Raw genomic sequence first — 19,200 nt, 5'->3', positions numbered from 1 at the left:
TACAACTTTGCTTTAAATGGAGAAATGCCCAACTCTACTGTAGAATTTTTACTCACTAAAACAGGAGCTTGAGACCGACAAATTCCTCTTGAAGGAGTAAGGTGTTAATATTGTTCACGTCCCTTTTAATTGTTCAGATGTCCCTTTTGCCCCTTTTGCACATCCCACAAGTCTTCAGGATTATAAGCATGCAGTAATCACTTGGAGTACTCTTGTATGTGAATCATTTATTTTAAAAAAAAAACAAGAAGGAAAGACATCAAAGAATTGATATCACATGGGAGGGACTCGTTCTTTACGGGTGCGTTCACTTAAGGAAAAGTTGATCGGCGGGGCGAGCGATCGAGCGAGCGATCGAGCGAGCGAGCGGCGCGCGGCGCGGTATTTAGCGCTCGCAGACGCATTTCAGGCACCTAAGTTAACAAAACTATACATTTTCGGAAAGAGGAAGACTTGAGGAACAGACTGGTGAAATTTGTTTGACATTTTGAGTCTCGGCACTGAAACGACAAGCTGAGGAAAGTCGTGATGTTGCCTAACGTGAGATGGGCAGGTTTAACCCTTCTTAAGTCATAAATGGAGGTGAGCTAGACCCCATCATACAGCGAGCCGATTTTCCGCAAGACTCTAAGCTTTCGATTCCACCCCTCAGAATGTTCAAACCATTTCTAGTTCTCGCAGGGGAGCGGTTACACTGACACGCAGTCAAAGCTGTTATGGCCGTGTGCCGGCCGCGCGGAGCACGGCAGCATAAAACCGTTTGGTTTTCAAAAACTAGAAATGGTTTGAACATTCTGAGGGGTGGAATCGAAAGCTTAGAGTCTTGCGGAAAATCGGCTCGCTGAATGTTGGGGTCTAGCTCACTTCCATTTATGACTTAAGAAGGGTTAAACCTGCCCATCTCACGTTAGGCAACATCACGACTTTCCTAAGCTTGTCGTTTCAGTGCCGAGACTCAAAATGTCAAACAAATTTCACCAGTCTGTTCCTCAAGTCTTCCTCTTTCCGAAAATGTATAGTTTTGTTAACTTAGGTGCCTGAAATGCATCTGCGAGCGCTAAATACCGCGCCGCGAGCCGCTCGCTCGCTCGATCGCTCGCTCGATCGCTCGCCCCGCCGATCAACTTTTCCTTAAGTGAACGCACCCTACAAAGCTAGATTGATGTGTCAGTCGCTGATCGTTACATGAATTGTCCTCTGACGATTTCAGGCCGCCACCAGCCACCACCGCCACGCAAGTGACGTCATTCTGGCTCCCGAGTTTTCGCCTTCGGCCCGGTTCCTGACAATAGCATGGTTCAATAAAATTTCATACCAAAGACTAGTATGCATGGGTGTCATCATATTTCGTTATTATGTTAGTGTTTCCATAAATGGTGCTTTCGTTTCAGATAGGTGTAAGTTGGCGAAGAAAAGGACAGGGTAAGAAAATTACCCCTCTGTGGCCTATTGTAGAGATCTCAATATCCATTTGACATGGATTTCACAGTCAAATTTTCATGATTAGTTTTAATAACTCGTTGAGGGATGGCTCAAAGTTAAGATATCAGCTCCTGGAGAGTGTACTTTTCTTCCCAAACTTACACTCTTCGTTGCTCCAAGTAATTTATTTTGTGAAATTCGTAGTCATTTTTCGTCATTCTATGTGGTTTAATTCCTTCGCATGCGCAACAGGTATTTCATGATTAGCATCACAATTGACTATTGTGTTTATTTTGCTGTGGCTGTGGTTTCGTTCTAATTACTAATTTTTGTGTGAATTTGTGTTTTAAAAACATGAATTGCATATATTTTATGTTTAGAAGTTTCAGCTTTCTCTGTCGAACAGGTCTTGACTTCCGCTCTTTGCAGCCCCAGTCTCCAAGGATCTCAATCGTCATTATCTTTTCTTCATAAGAAACACATTTCTTCTCTTTCTGCGTTTCTTTTATAATAAATAAAAAAAGGTTGGACCTTGTTATGTGATGCGTTATTTAATCAACAACCTACTCCCATAACCACCCTCAACCATCAACTTAAGACAGAGAACTCGATTCAGATAATAATTTTCAATGGTGGCAAGTGATTAAATTAGATAATCAGCATAAAATAATAATTCTGGAACAACCCTTTTCTGTTGTTAACGTTTCATAAGGCTCCCTTCAACTCTCTGACGACCTTTGGCGGCTGAGCCCTCAAGCATAAAAGTTGGAACCAAATGCTCCTTTGACGTGCGATCAGGTCTCTTTGAGCGGTGGTGTGTGGCGAGTGTGTCTGCCGAAGGCAAGTCAGCGCCGCAGGCCAAGGTAGGTGTAAACGCCAGGCGTGGGTTGTCGGAACTGGCGCAGCATCGCGAAAGCCTGTTACGACAAGCCACTGTCTGACGTACACCTACCTCGATTGTAAATGTTAAAGCTTTCACAGCCAAAATTATACCTCCCGTTTGGATCCAACAATCCTAGGTGGGATTCCAACGATTGACCGCCTGAATGGGACCTGACCTGCGTAACCCATCCTAACTTAACGCAACCAAACACAACCATACCTTACGTAAACTTGCGGAGTCAAAAGAAGTACTTCCAAACTCAAACCTGTTTGAGAGTGTGTCCTAAAGATCCTGCACACTTTCATAGGCAGTGGTGACTGTGTTGATCCAGATTATTCTCCGGTCGAAGCGTAGGAGAGCCCATCCGCTCCTTTCCTCCTATTCAAATCCATGCGTGAATTGCCATGAAGCGTAGCTGTGCACTTACAGGACGGCGTACAGTACAGTCTTTAAGCCTAGTTGTACACTGCATTGTAAATAGCCAGCCATCAACGAAGGAGGGGACGGTTCGGCAGGTCTGCGGGGCATCCTGGCACGGGCCTTTAACTTTGTTGTCTAGGCGTCACCGAACGCTGTCTTGTAAAGGCCATGTCTTGCAAAGGGCAACCGCTCGGACGACCTTGCATTGAAAATGAACCGGCGTAACTTGATTCAAATACAGGCGCCCAGTAAAACTGTCAATGAAAAATAAAAAACAAACAAAAAATCTCATTCGACGAACGTTAATGAAAGCAGATGATACTCGTTTGGTTTTCTTCTACGGGGTAGTATGGGCTCATTCCAAAGGTAGTATTCAATAGTTTTAGGTGTATGCTTTAAAGCAAAGGTATCATCTGCTGAAAACTGAGTCCTTTGTGCCGTGGCCTGCACCGCCACCGCGCCGTGCCCGTTGCATTGCGAGCACGCGGTGCATCTGCGCTGTAGCGGGGAGGGATTGTCAATGTTGCGCGCAGGCCCGGCCGCACTGGTAGCCAACGAATGTGACATCACATTCGTTTGAACGTGAAAACTACGATGTCAGATTGATCGTGACAAACAGAGAAAATTCATACTCAAACGAATGTGACACGCCACACCGCTTTGTCACATTACTTCGGGTGTGACACGAAATCAGCAGGCAAACTGTCACATTAAAACGAATGTGACACATGGTACCCATTGACATACATCGTGTCACATCCAAACGAATGTGACACCCATATGCTGTCACGTTCGTTTGAATGTGACATGCCCTAATTGTCACATTAAAACGAACGTGACACGCCCCGGACACGCCATAAGTGTCAGGTTATGGCGTGTCACGTTCAATTGAATGTGACAATTCGGGCATGTCACATTCAAAGGAACGTGACAGCGTATGGGTGTCACATTCGTTTGGATGTGACACGATGTATGTCAATGGGTACCATGTGTCACATTCGTTTTAATGTGACAGTTTGCCTGCTGATTTCGTGTCACACCCGAAGTAATGTGACAAAGCGGTGCGGCATGTCACATTCGTTTGAGTATGAATTTTCTCTGTTTGTCACGTTCAATCTGACATCGTAGTTTTCACGTTCAAAGGAATGTGATGTCACATTCGTTGGCTACCAGTGTATGTTTTTAAGTTAAGGTATCATCAGCTAAAGAACTGGCCTGACAAAATCAGCGTGACGCAGAAGTCACGCCAAAGTGAAGTGCCACTTCTTTGTCATGCCAATATTTGGCGCGACCTTACCCACGATTATCATTAGTAGCACCAATCTGCATTTGAAAGGCACGGCTTGAATCACAAGTCGTGGCGTTTCTCCATTTCAAATCCAAAGGCGTGCCTTCCTAGCGAAACGATTTGGACTCGCCTACAGGTGTTCTTTCCCATAAACGGCGAATTTGTTGCTGATGATTTTTCTGACCTAGTCCGCTCCACAACAATTTTTTGGTGTGTACAGACAAGCCGCAGACAATATAAATGGTGACTGCTGCGGTTCACCGGAACTTTACTACGTCTCTGAGATAATCGCACTGTAAAAAATTCCGTACTTTAGTACGGAAATGGTACAGAAATTATAGTACGGAGGTACGGAGAAAAGTACGGAACGTTCCGTAGTTGGCAAGTACGGACGGTCCAGGCATAATATTGATCAGACAAGTTCCGTACTTTTTTCTCACAGTGCAGCAATCAAAAGTGATGCTCATGAGGCTGCCTACAGGTTTAACCATCTTGATGGCGAAGAATGTAAGACATCAGTTAACAACTGAGGTCATCTGTAAGCAATTTAAATCATACGGAGAATGAGCAACATATTTACTGCTAAGCCTATTTTTGACAGTGTGTTCGAACGATGTGATGTGGGCGTTTCGGCCTACAGAATCTCGTCTGAAGCGCCAGCAACTTCTTTTGAAGTTTGGTCTTTTGAGACAGGTAAGAGAGCGAGCGGGAGCAATACTGGCATCTTTCGATCCTTTAATCTCTTTTGGTTTGGACCTGTGTCACACGGTCAAACTTCGTGAAATTCACTTGCCTTACAAAATGATTAGTTAAACGGGAAAGCCCGGATAAGATCTTTCGAATAGGTCCCCTCGAATTGACTCTAAGCGCTTAGATTCTCAGTCTGTACGTCCATTTCATACACAGTTCAAGGCCCCTCGCACAGTGGGCCAGAAGACCGGTAGAGGCGGCCAAAACTCTATACGCGTTTTGAGCTTCAGAGACGTCAAATGAAACTCGAACCGAACGTGTGACCCCACCAATGGATAACTCTCTGAACGAGGAATCCATTGATGGGGTCACACGTTCGGTTCGAGTCCCATTCAGCGACTCTGGAGCTCAAAACGTCTTCAGTTTTATCCACCTCCACCGGTCTTCTGGCCCACTGTGCCTCGGAGCATAGTAATGAGCGCCGGAAGGCCCGGCACTTCGGCAGTGCATGCCGAGGTTACTTAAACTCGCGCGCAGCTCTGCCGCATTCACAAGTGACCCGACGCCTGGCCGGGACGGTCCCCCGTTTCGGCTCGACCGGCACCTGCCTGCCGCGAACCGAACGAGACTCGGGATTATTTGCATCGTGAGTACACTGTCATCCAGACTGCAATACCCTCATAATAAATGTCACAGGACATTTCGGGGGCAGGACAGCCTGTCTCGAGGAACTCGTCCTACGTCCTATTCGACCCGAACCTATCTCGTCCAGGGATAGTTTTCCAACTCGTCGCGGACTGTTCCGACAACCCACACTCTACCAAAAATGTCCTGTAAATGCCGTTAATTTATTACCAGTTTTTACTGTAGGTCAATTCACAGCGTTTACTGTGATCTGCTCACGGGATTCACTGTGATCTTGTTCACGGTGTTCACTGTGATCTGGTCCCCAGTAAACACTGTGAGTTTGACGCCACAGAGCACCGAAGTACTGCCAATCAGGCTCCAATTCACGGCGTTTACTGTGGCCAGATCACAGTGAACACTGTGACCGAGATCACAGTGAACGCCGTGAACTAGTTCACAACAAACGCCGTGAACTGCATAACAGCAAACATTGGTAATAAATTAACGGCGTTGACGGGACATTTTTTGTAGAGTGCACGCCTGGCGTTTACCTTGGCTTGCGGCGCTGACCTGCCTTCTTCAGCAGGCACAAATCGACGTGATCGCAAATCGAAACAGCGTTCGGGTTCTTCAGTTAGGCTAGGGGGCTCGGCCTCCCAGACCCCCCCCCTTTTTTTTCCAAGTTCAGAGTGACGCAGTGACGGATCCAGATGCGGCCTATGGGGGGGGGGAGCAAAGTAGCACTTTTTGCCTACTATTAGGGGAAAAGTAGCACTCTTTGCCTACCTTTAAGGCAGCTATTTAAAGGCTGTTACCCCCCCCCCCCCCGTGTCTGCGCCTGTTGTGACGGGGTTCGCTACTGATCTAACTGCAAGACAAATTAGGGTTAGCACCCTCGAAAACGTACGTCATAATACAAACTTCGGAGTAGAAATTCTGGCTTTAATATGACCGATTGAGATTTGAACACGGACCACTGTGGGGAAATATCACAAAAAATCCTGTAGTGATTAGTACAGCTGTCACTGTAGTTAGGAGTACAGGATTTACTGTACTTTTTAAACAGGATCTACTGTACTTTGTACGTGATTTACTGTACCACAGGAGTGGAGTACGGAATATCCTGTACCGGGTACAGTAGATACTGTAGCCAGGCACGGTAATTCCTGTGTTCTGAACTACAGTAAATCCCGGCAAAAAAAATTAACGGGATTCACTGTGGTTTTTTCGCACAGTGACCCCCGTCGTTCGTTTTTTGGGGCAATTTTAGGCTCATTCAGTCAGATGCTCTTTACCAATTGCAAAAAAAATTGAAAACTTCGGCTGCACCACGTATAATTTTGCAGACCTGTTCTACGTGCTTTATGTCCCTCCCTAACATAATGCTGAAACATCGAGGGCGGAACAGCTTCCCACATTCATTGTACGAACTTCGACCACATTCCACATTCAGGTGGCCAAAACGCCTTTAAGTAGCAACATGTGAGGCAAAAACACCAGAAATCTTGCACATTCACACAATCATTGTACACAAAATTTTACAGTGGGTCAGCCCTCGTAAAACGTAATATTTTACTTTTGGAATTCTTACTAAAAGTTTGTACTTGAACATTGAACATAGTCACTGCAGTGTGTCTCTAGCATTCATGCTTTCTTAAAACCTTACGAAGTATTTTGAGCATACATATAACAAACTAAAATACTCTGTTATACGAAGAAACAGTTCGTAAATTACGAAGTATTTTCTTTGTAAGCTTACGTATGCTCAAAATACTTTGTTATACAATCTACTTTTCTAAGGTCCATAATAGTTTTTAAGGTTTTCTCAGTGTGGAAATTTTATTTTAATTGAATAAAATTGTGCACGAAGTGCTACTGCCCCTGTAACTTCCGTGCTTCTCCGAAGTGCCATCACTGAGAATGAAAAAGTCATGATCAATACCCAATTTTGGGCGAGGTTTACTTTCTCACCCAAATTTGGGCGAGGAATGTTTCCTCGCCCAATTTGGGCGAGAAAAGTTTCCTCGCCCAATTTTGGGTGAGGAAGGGTGTATCAGCTCCCTATATAGCACCATAGTATTATGACCCAAATTTGGGTGAGGAAACCTTCCTCACCCAAATTTGGGCGAGGAAAATTTCCTCACCCAAATTTGGGTAATAAAGAATTCCTCACCCAAAATTTTAGTCAGGATCATGACTCTTTCATTCTCAGTGATTTTGACGTGTTGCAGCGTTGCAGCTCCACAATGAGCGCGACGCCCGATGGAAGAGGGATGTCCGTCGTGGGCCTGTGTTGCGCGGCTGTGGCGGCCTTGCTGGCAGTGTCCTGGGCCTGGCCGTGGCTGCGCCGCTACGCCCGCTTCCGCCAGATGGAGATGGCCATACCGGGGCCACTGTCCCTGCCTCTGCTGGGCAGTGTGCACGTCTTCTTTTTCGGCGACCGGAAAAAGACTCTGCTCCAGCGGATATTGGCGTACCTGGAAGAGTGCCGCGGCGAGCTGAGCCGCATCTCAATCGGCAACAAGCTCTTTGTGTTCGTCACGGATGCGGACCATCTTGGCGCAGTGAGTCGCTCTAATGTGGACGTTAGGCCTTAAAAGTAAGAACAATTGCCGTCAAAGTTACAATATTTATTTTATTTCCGATGCACTGGTAAAATTAAAGCGCACTCTATTCTTGAGTCATGCATAGAGTTACGCTTGAATACTCGGAAAATTCCCCCTCGCGTTTAGATAGGGGAAATCTTGGCCAGTGAGCCTGTTGCGCTTGATTTCAAGCATAACCCGATTACGTAAAACTCGTTCCCGTACATCACAGCAATATAGACTCTACGCAGACCTCATTTCCACTTGAATTGTCACCAAATTCCACGTCGTTTGGGAGAGCTAAGTAAACATGGTCCCTGCGTCCATTTTACCGTAAAGATTTAGTGCTAAATCACAAAAACCGTCTAGCAATGGTTACACTTTTGAAAATTTTCAGTTATTTCTACGGCTTTTTTTGTCAAATGCAATTGCATCACTCATCTGATTGGATTCAAGCTCACCCCGCAAACAGTTTTCTGTTTCTCCTGAAGAAAAAAAAAGATGAAAATTCTTTTATCCCCTTTTTTCCGCTTCATGGATCAAGTATCGCAAAGTGAATGACGGTTAACTTCTACCTGACGAGCACGCTGCACTGCTGTCTCGCAGGTGCTGCGGGACCGGCAGTTCGTCGACAAGCCTTGGTTCGCCTACTCCTTCATCAAGGGCCTCTTGGGTGACGGCATCTTCACGGCGAACGGCGCCACATGGCAGCGGGACCGCGCTACGGTGACGCCCACGTTCCACCTCGAGGTGCTGGAGGGCTACTTTGACGCGTTCCACGAGGAGGCGCAGGGGTTGGCTCGCCGCATCGCGCCCATGGTGGGGCGGGACGCCAAGGTCGCCCACGAGGTGTTCACGGCCACGTGCCTTGCCGCGATTCGAACCACACTGGCCTCCAGCCTTGACGGCCACGACCTCCAGGAGCTGGACGTGAGTTTGCACACGGCAAAAACGGTTCCTGGTTTTTCCAGGAACTCCCAGGAAATCGCCTACACGCTCAGACTCGTATTGACTTTTTGTCCTTCGTTAACGTAGTTTCTTAAGCAGTAATGATAAGTAGTATTTCCTTTGTAACCATGTACAGTTTTATTCGCTATAAAGACTAAATTGTCATCAATTATTGACCTTTTTCTCAAGTCAATTTTGAATTGACTCTTTGTCAATAGCAAATTGACTTCAAGTCAATGTAACGAACAAAATCTTCCATAGATATTGAGGAAATAGTACTTTTTATTGCTGTGTAAAAAAAACTTCTTAACAAAGAGCAAAAAGTCAATAGCAGTCTGAGAGTGTATACTTTACCTAAAGGCTTCCTGGGAAAACCAGGATCCGTTTCTGCCGTGCATTATGGCATTCCATAGGTCACTGTCTGGGATAAAATGTTAAGGGTGCATTTGGGGAGCGTGCACGGTGAATGTTTTCATAAACATCAAAGTTTTGGTGTAGATGAACTTAACCTACAATGTTGGCGACTACCACCACGCCACTACATGTCTGGAAATAGGACCACTTCAATATTCTCAGCCTGCATTTCTCTGGGAAGTATTTTTATCGGCTAACCCCTTGCTCTCTGCAGGACCTGATAAGGGGTATAGAGCCTTACATGACGAACGTGAAGCGTCGCTGCTACAATCCCTTGCTTTGGCCGGACGCGGTTTTCAATTGGTCGTCTTTGGGCCGGAAGCAACGGCAACACGAAGACCAGTGGAACAAACTGATGGGCCGCATTATCAGTCGCAAGGCGACCGAAATCCAGTCCAAGAAGGAACAATATGACTTACAGTCAGCAAAAAAACTGGGCTACAAGGTAAGGTTCAGCTCACTGTTGGCAGAGGATTCAAAGTTCAGACTGAAGCAGGACTTTGCGGAGGGGTACTGTTCAGAACACGGTAAAAACTGTTCCCGGTTTTCTCAGGAACTCCCTGGAAATCGCCTATGTCTCTACCATTGGCTTCTCTGCAGTGGCGCCCACAGAAATTTCATTTAGGGGGAGCGACTGATATCCAGTCCCTTACAACTCCCTTTTTTCCCTTCTCTTCTTTTTCCTTTCCTTCTTTCCTTTAAAGAAATTTCTTCCCCTCTTGCTCTACAAATCGAAGAGTGTACATGGTATGCTCTAACTGGAGCATGCCTGCAAGCACGTCTTGCTACGCATGCTGCCAGGCATCACTAAGTGCATACATGCCATTTACACGCTAATGAAGCATGCATCTAGTGCATAAGGGATAGGGAGTTGTCGCATAGAAGCGTGTACATGGCATGTATGCGCTAGTAAGTGCATGCTTGGCAGGCATGCGCTAGTTAGAGCGTGCTTGCAGGCATGCTCCAGTTAGAGCATACCATGTACACTCTTCGATTTGTAGAGTGTCCTTTTTCTCCCCTTTCCCTTTCTCTTTTCCCCTTCCCTTTCGCAGACCCTGCACCCACGTGTTGGCGCCTGTGCTTCCCTGGGAAAACCAGGTACCGTTTTTACCGTGAAGATCTTGTCTTACTGTTTCCGTATATAATGCTTATCTGGCCGTTTCCATACAAAGTTTTTTTTTTTTTTTTTTAAATCTAAAATGCAAGCAAATGTCGCTCATGCTAAGCACTTTTTCGAGACCGTCTGTCGCATTTGCAATGAATTTTCATCGTTATGGCGAAAGACTGCATCCTCGCGCCGAAGCTCGACAAAATTTTCTCGATGACACGTCATTTTCAAAACAGGTCAATAATTATTTTTTAGAGCTCGTTGTACAACGACGGCGTTTCGTCGAAAGCCGTAATTCCGGCGTTCTACGAAGAATTCTAAAAGACCATAAACCTATGATGACAACCTTTAAAACGTGTCTTCATTTTTTTTTTTAGGTAGAGTCTCAATTATTGTTAAAGAATCTTTGAACGCAAGATGAAATTTTAGCATTTCTTAATCAAGTGAAAGAGTGACTGTTCGATGCCATTGCCATCCAGTATCATGCTACCAGCACAAAGAGATAATTCAAAGTAACAAAATATGAATGTGAATATCCAAAACAACACATCTTTTAAAAAAAGCTAAATGGGTATTTTAAAAGATGTTTAACCGGACCTGACGTAACCTACACTCTAAAGTTGTCATGCCTTGAAACTGGGCGCCTTTGTCACTCACCCCACTCTTTCGAGCACCAAATGTAGGTATCAAATGTAGTTTCTGGGCACCTTCGTCGCAGTCTTGAGGTCCACAAATTATTAAGCAAGGCCCAGAATCTGGGCACCTTTGGCACCTTACGCGCTGCTGAGCCATGGGTGAAGGCGGGTTCGTTACACGGTAAAAACTGTTCCTGGAACACGCTGAAATTGCTTGCGTCCTCACCATAGGGTTCCTGGGAAAACCATAGGTTTTGTTTTCACCGTCCCCGAGAAAAGGCGACATATGTAGGTGCCCAGAAACTGGGTGACATTTGGCACGCTACACAGTGGGGCGGGCCACAAAGGCGCCCAGTTTCAGGGCATGCCAAATCTTAGAGTGCAGATGTAAGGCAAGGTAAGTGTTCTTACTCGGAAACGACCAGGTCAGATCTTCATCTGAAAACGATAAGATGTTTTGAATTCGACCCCTCGAGCTCTCAGCCGATTGGTTCCGCGTTCAACGCCACGCGATACTTAGTCAATGAGAACTGGACGAACTTTTGGCTTGGTCTTAGGAGTTCAAGTGCGTGTTGGACATCGTCCTGGAGGGCACGATCAGCGGCGAGATGGACTTGACGGAGGACGAAATCCTGACCGCCACCAAAACCATGTTCGGCACAGCCATCGACAGTCCCGTCATCGTTCTGGGCTTCGTCTTCAAGATTCTGTCCATCCGGCCGGACGTGCAGGAGCGAGTCTACGCGGAAATAAACGAAATCACACAGGGCAGCGACCGGCCTTTGACTATTGACGACTTACCAAGGTGGGACTTCCATGATATGGTTAGTTTTCACAAAACACACCAAATAGCTGTGAACATTTTTGTCACCGGTTGCCGAACGATTTTGTATCCATTGCGCAAACGTTTTTATACGTCATCAAATGGCCGGCAAACCATGAACAAATTTGGCCACAGACTTTTTGGAAGCGTTATTGTACACAGATTAAGTGATAAATTTTTCACAGATGTGGTCAAATATGTCCGTGACGAAGTTCACAAGAAAGTTCATGACAAATGTCTGTAGAAAATGAAACAACTATGTCCGTCACCCGCAGACATATTTTATCCCCTATGTCTGAAGGCAAAGTGATGTGTCCTACCCATAGACGCATTTGTGATCAGCTGTTCTTTGTATTGTTCTTTGTATTCTTTGTACGTTTGGTAACGCTTTAAAACGTTTTTACCTTGGTTGCAATATTGTCGCTAGAATTTGTCCATAGGAATTCTTGCGGCCAATAACGAACAAAATAGTGCCTACGCATTCACACTAATTGTTCTGAGGCTGTTATAGACATTTTAATTGTTCCTGATTCTGTGAACAAATCTGTGAATTTTTAAATGACTTTCACCGGCGTACACCGATTTTCACCGGTTTGGGACCCCTTGCCAAAATCTGAGTGTACCCACACGGTGAAAACGGTTCCTGGTTTTCCCACGAACTCCCTGGAAATCGCCTATGCCTGCACCATCGGCTTCCTGAGAAAACCAGGTTCCGTTTTTAACGTGCACTGAATATGCTCCCTTGTGAGCACATGCCGAACAGTGACACGTCGCATGAGCCACTGCTAATTTTGATGTTCGACAGGATGGAGTACCTGGAGCGCGTCGTCAAGGAGACGCTGCGCATGTTCCCAGTGGGCCCGCTGATCGCGCGGCAGTGCCAGGAGGACTGCGAGGTGGCCGGCAAGCGGATCCCCGCCGGCACGGTGCTCGTCCTCAACGTCATCGGCGCCCACCGCGACCCGCGGCACCACCCGGACCCGCTGCACTTCGACCCGGACCGCTTCCTGCCCGAGCGCGCCAAAGACATGCACCCCTTCAGCTTCGTGCCCTTCAGCGGGGGGCCCAGGAACTGCGTCGGCCAGCAGTACGCCATGATGCTGCTCAAGACACTGACCGCGGTCATCTTGCGGGCGTACCGCATCCTGCCGGCCAGCGACGGCATCACGCAACCCAGCCAGTTCCCGATCACTTTCGACATCATGCTGAGATACGTCAACGGCGTCAAGGTGCGCTTCGAGCATCGCGAGGGCCACCACAAAGACGCACATAGACATTGAAAAAAGAACTAGAACTCGGCAAAGCCGTGAAGGGTTGATGAGTTTTTTTTTTCTGTGCTTGACACTCCCCTCTTTTAAGGCACGAAGTAGCCATTATTGTATCCCTCGGGTTGCAATCTTTTTCTCCAATGTGGCCTCTTTTGGAATTTCGAAAATTTCTATACGATTTAGACAAGACTTGGCACATGTGTAGAACTTCGTACCGTGAAATCAGTGCTGAAGTGTGGTTGTTTCAGGAAGGAATCTCAACAGTTTCGGAGATATTCCACCTATAAGTTCTCAATGTCAATTTTGTGGTAAACATGCAAGTTGTTATGTTTTCCCTACGTACGTATGGAACGAAACTTGCTCACATCAGAGCCATGGAGATTCAGAAGGATTCAAAAAATCTAGGAAGGACCCCTGTAAGCCGTAGGGGCCGTTCACTATTTACGTTACGCTGTTTTGAGTACTTCTTGACCTCCTCCACCTCCTTCCCCCTGTAACGAAGCGTTACGCTGGCCTCCTCCAAAGCGTAACGTCACGCAAAATGTCTAAAAATTGTTTGTGTCATCTAATAAAAATAAATTCAGAGGTCTGAGGGTTTTTGATCAACGAAGCGGAAGAAGGGAATAATTCAACTTATCTCCCTATTGAGTCTTTGTAATGTCATTGTGCCTTAAAATGGTTTGCATCGTTGCACCAAATTATTTAACTCGATCCTTAGGGGTCGTCCATAAAATTCGTAAAGCCCTTAACAGGAAAGGTGGTCGGTGCCTTTCTTTCTTTCTTTCTTTCTTTTTTTTTTTTTTTTTTGGGGGGGGGGGGGGCAGCGGGCTTGATGTATGGCGGTGTGCAAATATTACGTCGTCACTTTGGGGGGGAGGGGTACGGCCTCTGATCACGGTCCCAGCAATAAAGGATAAAATCCACTTCGAAAAAGATCACTCAGATTGACCCCTTTCACTCTCTCAATGGACTGCACAAAATTGAGCATGCGTTTCGATATGCACGCATGTTATGCGCAACGACGCCCACTTTCGTGATTAGTTACGCAAAAAGTCGTGCATTTCAAAACGCATGCTCAATTTTGTGCGACGCTTCTGCACAGAAAAGTGCTTAGTTTTGTGTGTTCGGAAGTACGGTTACTAGTGCTAAAATACTACGGTATAATTACGGTGGATGCTGGCTTTGCAAGTACGGTAAAGTTTAGGCAAAAAAAAATATCCAGGATAAACCGTAATTTTTTTTTTCAGAGTGTAGGCAAGGGAACATATCTTGGGATGAGTGAATAGTTCGTTACTGAGGCGGATCGAATCGGGTAAGACTCGGTTCGTAGTCAGCTTTTCAAGGTTTCCGGCGCGGATACAGGGGAAGGGGATGTGGTTTTTGCCCCCCCCCCCCATCAGCCCCTAACCCCATGAACGGTAAGCTAAAAAAGCTACTTTGCCCCTGTAAGTAGGCAAAGAGTGCCACTCCCACCCCCCCCCCCCCCCCCGCCTCTGGATCCGCCACTGCAAAGTTCGAACCCGATTATTCTAAATATCGAATCTTTGGTGGTTCGTCGTCGAACTAAGGTCAGAAGGGGGAAAAGGGGGGATAACCAATTTTATTGCCGGAAAAAAAAAACGAAAAAATAAAAAAAAAACAAATGAATGTTGCAGTTAAAAATTTTTAAAAACATTGTAAAATTCTGGAAAAAAATCAAAAGGTAAGGTCACCGTAAGGTTTTGCGACTTATCCTTTCCGTTGAAATGAAAACAAGTCAGCTCCCTTTATCCTAAAGGAGGTTGGAGACATAGTGGACTCTGCAAAATACGTCGTCACTTCCGGTGGCTCTGTCGGACCATAAGTTATCTTCAAAAGAATTAAATACCCTTCAAGTCGAATTAAATTTTTTCACTGCACGATTTATGCCAAAACCCCAGTTGTGATACCTTGCAATTGTCACAACGCAGGGTCACTTTGCCGTTCTGAATCTTTTTTTTTCGAAAGGTTATAGTTAAAATACTACCCTATTTTACTGTGCGATTTCATACAAGAGCCAGGAAAATCCATTAACTAATTTTTTCAATAGCGAAATCGGATGAGGATATCGTTCTGGGCGTAATGGGGTAAGCTGGTCGATCGCTTCAAGTTCGCGGATACAGAAGTTTCGTTTTAAACCATAAAATAACCATCGTTTAAAAGATGTTGCAGTTAAGTAGAACTGTCCTTAATTAACGTCTTGGATCCCCTGAAGTTGAAAAGATCTTCTAAATTTTGGGGTTCTCGTGGCAAAGAGTAAGTTAAAATAGAAATGACGAAATTAATTGGTTGTTAAGTTCGAAGTTATTCGATTCTGAATGCCTTGTTGCACGCTCCATTTTTTGTAAATTCGTTAGGAAGGAAACTCGCGTTGGCAAGTGAAAATTCAGTTAGTGTAAATTCAATCAGAAACATTGCAGATCGTTCGAAATGAATAATCCTGTGCATTGCGGGCGCTCCTTTCTTTCGCAACTGGTCCGGTCTGGTTGGAAATCGAGAAAAGATTGGGCCCAGTGTCGCCAAGTCGTCGGCTGAGTCACCCGTTGCATAACTTCAATTTCCTACGGGGTTTCTGAAACACCTGGTACAGTCGTCATGGAAGCGCGACGCACCGACGAGGTAAACGCTGTAGAAAAAAGGAACCATCCTTGTACGTTGTCCAACGGGACGAAAACAAACGTCATTGTTTCTTCTTTTAGAAACTCGCAGCTTGCAACAGATTAATTGTGCTGCATTGCTGCTTACTGATGAAGAGAGCCGCGGAGGCTGGTTGCAGTCAAGCTCCATCCGCGCTGCTGCGCGGTCCTCTCTGCCATGGCCGTGATGACCGAGGTGTTGGTGCTGGCCGCGGTGGCCGGCATCGCCATGCTGCTGTCACGCTTCCTGCTCGGCTACCTGCGCTTCAGGAAGCTGGAGATGGCCATCCCCGGTCCGCCCTCGCTCCCGCTCCTCGGCAACGCGCTGGACGTCATGAGGGCGACCCCGGACACGATCTTTCAGACTATCCTTGGTTTAGTCAAAGATTGCAGAAAGTTGAGCCGCGTGTCAATTTTTAGTCACATGATTATCGTGATCCAAGACCCCGCGGACATCAAAGAGCTCATGCGTCGCCCGGAGTTCGGAAACAAGGCCTTCTTCCTCTACAGCCTCCTCGAAGGCGCTGCGAAGAAGGGACTCGTCCAGCTGAGCGGCGCCGAGTGGAAGGCGCACCGCAAGTGGCTGGCTCCTGGCTTCAACCAGAAGGTCCTGGACCGCTTTGTGACCATCTTCTGCGAAGAGGCCAACGGCTTTGTGGACCGCGTGGACACTGACAAAGAGGTGGACGTGTTAGACAACCTGAGGAAAGCACTCATGCGGGATTTCCTCCGAACGTCCATGGCTGCCGAGGGCTCGCAGTTCGACGACGACCTCATGGAAGCCGTCGAGTTCATCAAAGTGTTCACGTACTCTGTCAACGCCCGCGCCTTCAACCCCCTGCTGTGGTCGGACCAGATATTCGCGCTGACTTCGCTGGGGAGGAAGGCGAGCAGGATGAAGGGCAGCTTTGATTTGGTGGTCAAGAGGCTCATCGCGGAGAGGCGGAAGCAACTTGGGAACCAAGAGAGCAACCACGACTCCGAGCGGGCACGGCAGACCCTCGTGGACATCATGCTGGAAAAGACCGACGTCGGGGACGGCAAGCATATGACGGAGCAGGACATCGTGGACGAGTTTAAAACCTTCATGGCCGCCAACGTGGAGACATCGATGTTCGTGCTGAGCATGGCGCTCAAGGTGTTGTCCTTGATGCCGGAGAGGTCCAGCACCTCGCCTACTCCGAAGCAGTCTCCGTTCTCGGCGTCAGGGACGTCACTTGCGAGGATCTGTCTAAGTAAGTAGACCGTAGACCCAAAATTACAAAGTTTGACTCGAAGTGGGTGTTTAATTTTTGATCAATAGGAAAGATCAATAAAATCAAAATATTGAATGGGCCCCGACCAATATTCGAAATTAATTAGTATATTCAAACGTTTCATGCGAAGGTTTTTTTTTTTAAAATAATGTATGTCTATCAAAGTGTACGTACACTCTAAATGTCTTACAATGAAATTTGAGTTGTGTTACAGTGAATTCAGCGCAAGCATAATACGAAGCAACATCTCTTCATAATACAAATATTTTTAGTATTTTTATTGCACGAAACGAAGGTAAACCTCTGTGTTATAGAGAAAAATTTCCTTCGTATTTTGCTTGCGCTATTTCCTTTGTACTATAAAAAATTACCTCAAGGCGTTTCCGAGTAAAACGTCGTATTTTGTCGTTTCCGGATAAAGAGTCGTATCTTAAATGCACCAGAATACGTTTGATCTAGAGCTATGAAAGAAAATGGATCATAATGTAATCTACATTAAACAGAAAGTGCCAAGGAGTTTTCTGTGGAAGCTTATGTATGCTCAAAATACTTCGTCATAACAAACTGCTTTTCTTTGTAAGGCATAAAATAGTAAGGTTTTCTCAGTCTGTACTTTGTAAAAATGAAGCATGGAAAGAGAACGAAAGAAGTATGAGGACACCACCAACCCCCCTGTTTTATGCTCTCTGCCATGGAATACCTCATTCCCGTCCATTTCTGATAGAATTCCTAAGCTATCTGGGAACGCATACAATCTGTCTCAAGGATGCGCTGAGAAAAGACCTTTTCAGTTGGACCCTTCGAATATGTCACGTTTCACCTTTCAACCCGACTGTCACTTTTGTCCCGAATAAGAACACGGTAAAAACGGTTCCTGGTTTTCCCAGGAACTCCCTGGAAATCGCCTATGCATTTACCATAGGCTTCCTGGGAAAACAAGGTGCCGTTTTTACCGTGAATATTTCCGAACTACTTTACCCTTTTCAGGCTCAAGTACCTGGATCGCGTGATCAAGGAGGTCTTGCGAATGTTTCCGCCTCTGCCGGTCGTCGCCCGGCAGTGCTACGCGGAGACCGAGCTGTGCGGGAACATCATCCCGGCAGGCTGCACCGTCGGAGTCGTCATCTACACAGCGCACCGCGACCCCAAGTACTGGGACAAGCCCGAGGTGTTCGATCCGGACCGCTTCCTTCCCGAGAACTGCAAGGACCGCCACCCCTACGCCTACATCCCCTTCAGCACGGGCCCGAGGAACTGCATCGGCGGCAAATACGCCATGATGAGCATGGCCACCTTCCTCGCCACCACGCTGAGGGCCTTCAAGGTGCTGCCCGTGGACGACCACAAGGACCTGCAGAGCCTCGCCGACAACATGACCTTCCACGTGACGGCCCGACTTGTCGGCGGAGTGCGACTCAAGTTCCAGGCCAGGGTTTAGGAGTACTGAGTTCGGCATAGGGTCAGTTGGGGTAATTATGGGACACGGGGTAAAAGTGGGACAGCTGATTCTTAGTCAAGAATCGAGATTTTAGAACTTGTGCCAGAGCAAATGTTATTTTTTCAACAAAAACGTTACATTCGGTACGTCATGCGTTCAAAAATATCAAACCTTGACTAAGAATCAGCTGTCCCATTTATACCCCGTGTCCCATAATTACCCCAACTGACCCTAAGGCATATGGAGCTTACGAGGAGAACTCCACACTCGAAGTGTGGAGACTGCCACGGTAAAAACGGTCCCTGGTTTTCCCAGGAACTCCCTGGAAATTGCCCATTTCCTTACCATAGGTTTCTTGGGAGAAACAGGAACCGTTACCGTGCGGAACCTCCAGCACTTCCAAGCTCGCGTGTTTGCATCGCCAAGATTTCGGCGATACTTTCCGGTATCGCCAAAACCTGGCAATAAACTAAGAGCTTCTCCCCTTGATTTCTTCAAAGTTTATTGCCAATCGTGGCAATACTCCAAAGTATCGCCAAAATTTGGCTACACATTTGTGTATCGCCGTTTTGAAGGCACAACTTTTCTGTAAGGCAATTTTTTGGCGATACTCGGTTGTATCGACAAAAACGTACTAAAAATATCACCTTCGGATTTACAATGTCCGTCTCCACCGGCACTGCTCGCCAAGAGCGGCGTGGAAATTAAAATGCTGATCCACTCACTCTGGATGTTTTTTAC

At 46.5% G+C, this 19,200-nt stretch overlaps 2 protein-coding genes across 3 annotated transcripts; both read left to right on the top strand.

Annotated features, from left to right (window-relative positions):
* The first annotated feature begins 5,241 nt into the window (after window positions 1–5,241).
* LOC117647805 (cytochrome P450 4c21-like) lies at window positions 5,242–13,699 on the top strand. Of its 2 annotated transcripts, none has more exons than XM_034389764.1 (6): window positions 5,242–5,349; window positions 7,562–7,894; window positions 8,522–8,845; window positions 9,492–9,722; window positions 11,578–11,825; window positions 12,649–13,699. In XM_034389764.1, exons 2-6 carry the CDS (start codon window positions 7,577–7,579, stop codon window positions 13,121–13,123), a joined length of 1,596 nt encoding a protein of 531 aa, XP_034245655.1. In that variant the 5' UTR covers window positions 5,242–5,349; window positions 7,562–7,576; the 3' UTR covers window positions 13,124–13,699. The 2 variants fall into 2 exon arrangements, with proteins under 2 accessions (XP_034245655.1, XP_034245656.1); XM_034389765.1 differs by having other exon boundaries at window positions 5,269–5,349; window positions 7,570–7,894.
* Window positions 13,700–15,707: 2,008 nt separating this feature from the next.
* On the top strand, window positions 15,708–18,553 carry LOC117647806 (cytochrome P450 4C1-like). Its single transcript, XM_034389766.1, is given in 3 exon segments — window positions 15,708–16,868; window positions 16,871–17,000; window positions 18,009–18,553. Coding segments are annotated over 3 exon segments (1,506 nt in total). The 5' UTR covers window positions 15,708–15,943; the 3' UTR covers window positions 18,460–18,553.
* The last annotated feature ends 647 nt before the right edge of the window (window positions 18,554–19,200 follow it).

The sequence above is a fragment of the Thrips palmi genome, unplaced genomic scaffold, assembly GCF_012932325.1.
Source record: "Thrips palmi isolate BJ-2018 unplaced genomic scaffold, TpBJ-2018v1 HiC_scaffold_3, whole genome shotgun sequence".
In the NCBI taxonomy this organism is placed as follows: domain Eukaryota; kingdom Metazoa; phylum Arthropoda; class Insecta; order Thysanoptera; family Thripidae; genus Thrips; species Thrips palmi.
This window is presented reverse-complemented; position numbering and strand designations above follow the sequence as displayed.